Source organism: Montipora capricornis, chromosome 5 (genome assembly GCF_036669925.1).
Source record: "Montipora capricornis isolate CH-2021 chromosome 5, ASM3666992v2, whole genome shotgun sequence".
Taxonomy (NCBI): domain Eukaryota; kingdom Metazoa; phylum Cnidaria; class Anthozoa; order Scleractinia; family Acroporidae; genus Montipora; species Montipora capricornis.
The window spans coordinates 13,053,460-13,058,459 of NC_090887.1; the positions used below are offsets into that span (position 1 = coordinate 13,053,460).

The 5,000-nt window shown below is 39.5% G+C and overlaps 1 protein-coding gene across 1 annotated transcript in view; it reads right to left on the reverse strand.

Moving 5' to 3' along the window:
* Positions 1–2,180: 2,180 nt before the first annotated feature.
* Positions 2,181–5,000, reverse strand: part of LOC138049545 (N-terminal Xaa-Pro-Lys N-methyltransferase 1-B-like) — a 13,118-nt gene continuing 10,298 nt past the window's right edge. Inside the window, exons 8-9 of the mRNA XM_068895865.1 lie at positions 4,326–4,427; positions 2,181–3,738 (exon numbers count right to left, since the gene is read on the reverse strand). Of these exons, the coding sequence (XP_068751966.1) occupies positions 3,714–3,738; positions 4,326–4,427 (127 nt within the window). The 3' untranslated portion in view covers positions 2,181–3,713. The remainder of the gene's footprint in view (positions 3,739–4,325; positions 4,428–5,000) is intronic.

A 5,000-nucleotide genomic window follows, 5' to 3' on the forward strand; every position in this document is an offset into this window, starting at 1 on the left:
AGATTTCTATGCCATACATCGTGTTTCAGTGTTTTCTTTTCTGAAAAAGCCTTCCTTGATATTCTTTCCCATGTCCTGCGGTTTAAGTACTCGCACAGGGATTTTAATTTTTGCAGTTAATCTTTCCCCAATAGTGAAATTTAGGCTCAATTTTTAAATGTCTCTTTAACTTAGCATGATGCAATGTCAACAATTTTCACCCAAGCAAAATTTCAATAAGTTTTCAAGCAGTTTCCCCCCAAATCCCTTTTTTCAAGAGCTTTTCAACCGTCCTTCAAGTCTAAAATTAAATTCCAGGGTTTTTCAAGGAGTAGCACGAACCCTGTAATTATATACTCAACAAAATATCGCGTTTCTGATTGGTCAATAAGGAATGCATAAATAGGTTATAGAGTGTGGTGCGGAGGTTGGTATGGAAACAAAGCGATGAAGAGATCTTGTTGAGTGTATAGTAAATAAACCTTAAGGACCATCGCAGTACCCTGGTCCCAGAGATTTTTGTTGAGCCGCGAAAGAGCCGCGAAGCGGTGAAGACGAGTCCCGAAGCTGCGAGAAGAGAAAAACCTCAGGTTACCTTGGACTTGAATCTCACTTTCATGCAGACACCAGCTGTCAAACGCGGCAAATTGATAATTGCAAACGGGACCAATGGCAACTTAGCAATCACGTGTCCTCTCGGTATTACCATTCAAACGAACCAATCAGATTGATTTGCGTGTTTGTAAAAAATATCAACCAATCCGAGTCTGAGGGTCAGATCTTGACTCTGGCGTCTGCATGAAAGCGAGATTTAAGTCCAAGGTTACCAAAAGTTATTCTCTTCTCGCCGCTTCGCGACTCGACTTCGCCTCTTCGCGGTTCTCTCGCGACTCAAGAAAAACCTCTGAGACCAGGGTACCATCACAGGCTGAAATGTACTAATGACGTAAGCTTAAATGGAGAAAAAAGGTGATGACGTGCAACGAGTGAGCTGTGGAATGTGACCTGTGTTTTAGACCCACCGAAAAGGTGATCAAAAGTACTCGTTATCGTTCCCTTGCCGCATGTTAGGTAAAAACATGGATGACTCCGCACGTGTTTTGCGGTTGGACAATCGGTCCCGCCAAAAGTCGTCGCTTGCATCATTCCCTTCGCGCACGGTATTGGCATTTGTCATTGTATGTAATAATTCTTTCTACGCTATAGCTTCTAAAATGAGAATGTGAAACGAAGAATGCCATATGTCACCCCAGGATTTGTCAGTTTTCTTTCTATTTTAAATGCCGTGCCCAAAAATACAAAATTAATTAAGGCTCGAGCAACGTCGCCCTGATTCAGGCACCAATTCAACCTCACAACTCGTTTAAGAAACAGTACATAAGCAAGAGCCAAAGAGAATTCGGATTTTTTCCGAGTGTCCCCGAGTCTCAATCGCAAAAATATCATCTCTTCCCTTCATTTATCGGGGTTAACAACTAAAATTTCCCTCCTTAAATGCTACATTTCGACAATTTCAGGCCGAAAGGTATCTCCTGTAGCTCAGTGGTACAGGATCAAAAGGTCGTAGGTGCGACTCCTGCGAAGCAGCACTCGGATTTTTTCCGAGTCCAGGTGATCTGGTGACGTAATTCGGAGGAATGGGGAGAAAAATGTTCGGGTCTACTTGAATGTTCATCCAGTAACAGGAAATGTGGTAGACACGTAATGATCTGTTGAGTTTTGGCGATGGTAATACTGCAGGGAATTTGGAAACAACACCTAAGGCCGCGTGCGGTTGTGGGATACGGCGTTAAAATTTTTCTTCCCAGTCTTCCAAATTACGTCACCAGATCACCTGGTATCCACAAGACACCATCGAAGAAATACATCTCTTCGCTTCATTTATCACGGTTAACAACTCACATCTCCTTCCTTACAAGAGCGAAAAGCTCCTTTTCGATAATGCTTCCACAAGTCTGCTATAGCTCAGTGGTAAGCATCCGAATTACTGGGTTCGTACTACTAGGAGATTTTAAAATTCCAGGAGTTTTCCAGGGTATAAACAAAAGAAGAATCCAGGAGCCCAAACTTGGAAATTTCACATCAATTTTCCTTCAGAACAAGTTACATACTAAGTCGAAGTGTATGTAGCTACTGTAAAATAGAGAAACTCTTTCATAGTTTTCTTACTCAGTTTTTCTTAACATCTAATTCAACATCAGTAAGCCTTAGCTCCTCAGCTTTTTTATTTACAAACTGCATTTTTTGAAAAAACAAAAAAACATTCAAAAAATATTTTTTAAATACTACAACAAATTTTCCAGGAGTTGATGCCAACATTGAATTTTCAAGGAGTTTTCCAGGGCCCTGGAAGAAATTTTCAACAATTCAGGACTTTCCAGGAATTCCAGGGGTACTTCCCTGAACTACTGGGTACTGGGTACTGAACCCTGGAATTAGTAATCGAACGGATTTTTTCCGGTTATCCCCGAGTCACCATCGGAAAAAAATATTTACCGGGAACAATATTGCCATCTACTTCAAGTTTCAAGTTTACTTTTTAAAAACAAATTTAAAGTTATAATATAAACTTCACACGTGTGGCAATGATAATCGACATCAATGAAACAGTAAAGAATATGAATGGTTCAATGAAAAAAAAGATCGTGTTGCGCTACAGATGGATAACGGTTCAAACGTGCGTTCGATTGACCCTATTCCGGAATAAGAATACGTGGAGTGACAAAACGATATTTTTGGCATTTGGAAACAACAAGGATGATAAAGATATGTTTAAAATAGCATTTTAGCAGGTGTTTGACAATGTTAATGTGAATCTGCGTAAAAACGAAGAATTTCTAACTTCTATTCCGTGCATTTCTATTTATTCTGGAATACGGTCAATCAAACGCACCCCAAGTAATGGTGACTGCCACAGCATCGTCAACGCCACAAAACTGCTCTACTCTGATAAACAACATCGTGAAATAACTAGATTTAAGGTTTTCCGACAACGGGAGATGCAAAAGTGGATGTTTTAGTCTATATCTTTACTTCAAACTCGTTCAAACCCATCGAGTTATGAACACCTGGGCCATATGTTACAAGATGAACGAGATGAAAGATTCGCAAAGTATTTACGAACTTTAGATTGGAGTAGCAATTATTAGTTTTCACATACGTGATCCGCCGCCATGTTTCTTTGCTGAACCTAAACAATAAGAAAATATCTGCACAAGAAATAGAGGATATTACATGGCCGCGCGGGGATACGAATTTATCTCCGAGTGCTGAAAGTATCTCTCACGAGTGAGCGAAGCGAACGAGTGAGAGATACTTTCAGCACGAGAAGATAAAATTCGTATCCCCAAGCGGCCATGTAATGTTCTGTTTATTATATAACCGTCAGGACATGGCGCCGTGACGTCACGCTATGACGCCAACCACGGGTTTCCAAAATCAGAGTTAGTAGTCCCCTCTTCTAACTCTGCCGAAACGAAGGACCACTTATTTTGACGATGGTCGTTTTAAAACGTTCTCAAGACAAAGAATAATAAAATAATGACCTTGAGAAGTTTTCCTTTTGAAGATAAAGAGATCAGATAATTCGTAGGTTGACGTTTAAAGTTTGTGGTATTCGACATGAGTTTGTTAGTCAAGTCAGCCAAGACACCCTCCCAATTCCCAAAGGTCCGAATGGCCTGGATTCTCAAAACATGAAATAAGTTAGAAGACACAGTGGACATGAAATCGCATCAAATTGCTGGTTTTAACGCGTACCTGAAAAACAGAAAAAAAAGCTGTCAGAGTTATGAACTATTTCAGATGCGAATGAAATGAGAGAGATTTTACAATTGCAAAGTTTGCATTTATGTCACTCTATAGAGACAAATGAAATTTAGCAAAAATGCCTCTCTATAATATATTACAGAAGCGAAAGACTTTTCAGTTAGTTAACTGCGAAATGTACATCTTCATGGATCTGTTATATTACAAATCAAAATATTTTCAAAAATATACAGAGATGTTTCATAATTGCAAATTTTCATAATTTCTCTATAGATATAATTCATTACAAAATTTTTACTCATATTAATTCCCATGAAATAAATCACCGAAAAACTATCATTTTGGACTAAGGGTACATTAGGAAAGCGGTTAGAGTTGTTTTAGCGTTGTTAAGACAATGACCTGTAAATCCTATCTGTGACCTGCAAAAACTACCTGCCGAGATTTGCAGGAAACAAGGCCTTAATGAGAGCAGTCTTCTGTATCATTTTGTTTCCAATATGCACAAGTAATCGAAGATAACATGAATCAATGACTTCTCTTTTTGTGTCAATGAGATTCACCACAACGCTACTCACATTTTAACTCCATACAACTCTCTGGGAAACTTCTTCTGTACTTCTTCTTCAAGTAAAATTAGGGACGACTTTGAAAACAACTCTTTGAGCTTCTTGTCAGATCTTAAGTTAGAGAAAACGTTTTTGTAAGGTTCAAAAATTAACAATGGTCGAGAAAAGTGCACTGCTTATCCCGGAAGAGGGCCGGGCAACTCCCATATAAAAAGGACGGGAGTGGTCATCAGAAATTTCGAAAAGAAGCCCTAAGAGATATTAAACCAAGATCCTGTCTTGTGGGCGTGGCATGAAATTTTTTTCACCCCTACTACGTACCAAATTATGGATTTTAATTCTACGACAAATTAAAAATTAGTTAATTGTCAAATGTCTCCTGTCATAATTTTACGGCTCAATACCCTAAAAGGTACTGCTAAAGCTCCTGCTGTGGACCTTTTGAGGCTGAACACTCTAAGAGGAATCAAAAACTGCTTTTTTAACCCCTAAAAGGAATAACACCCATCCTTTTTATGTGGGAGTTCCCCCCCTCCGGGTGCTTATAAGTGATCATCGTTTGGGAGCAGGGGTGGCACAGTGGTGAGAGCACTCGCCTCTCACCAATGTGGCCTGGGTTCGATTGCCAGACTTGGTGTCATATGTTTGTTGAGTTTGTTGGTTCTCTACTCTGCACCGAGAGGT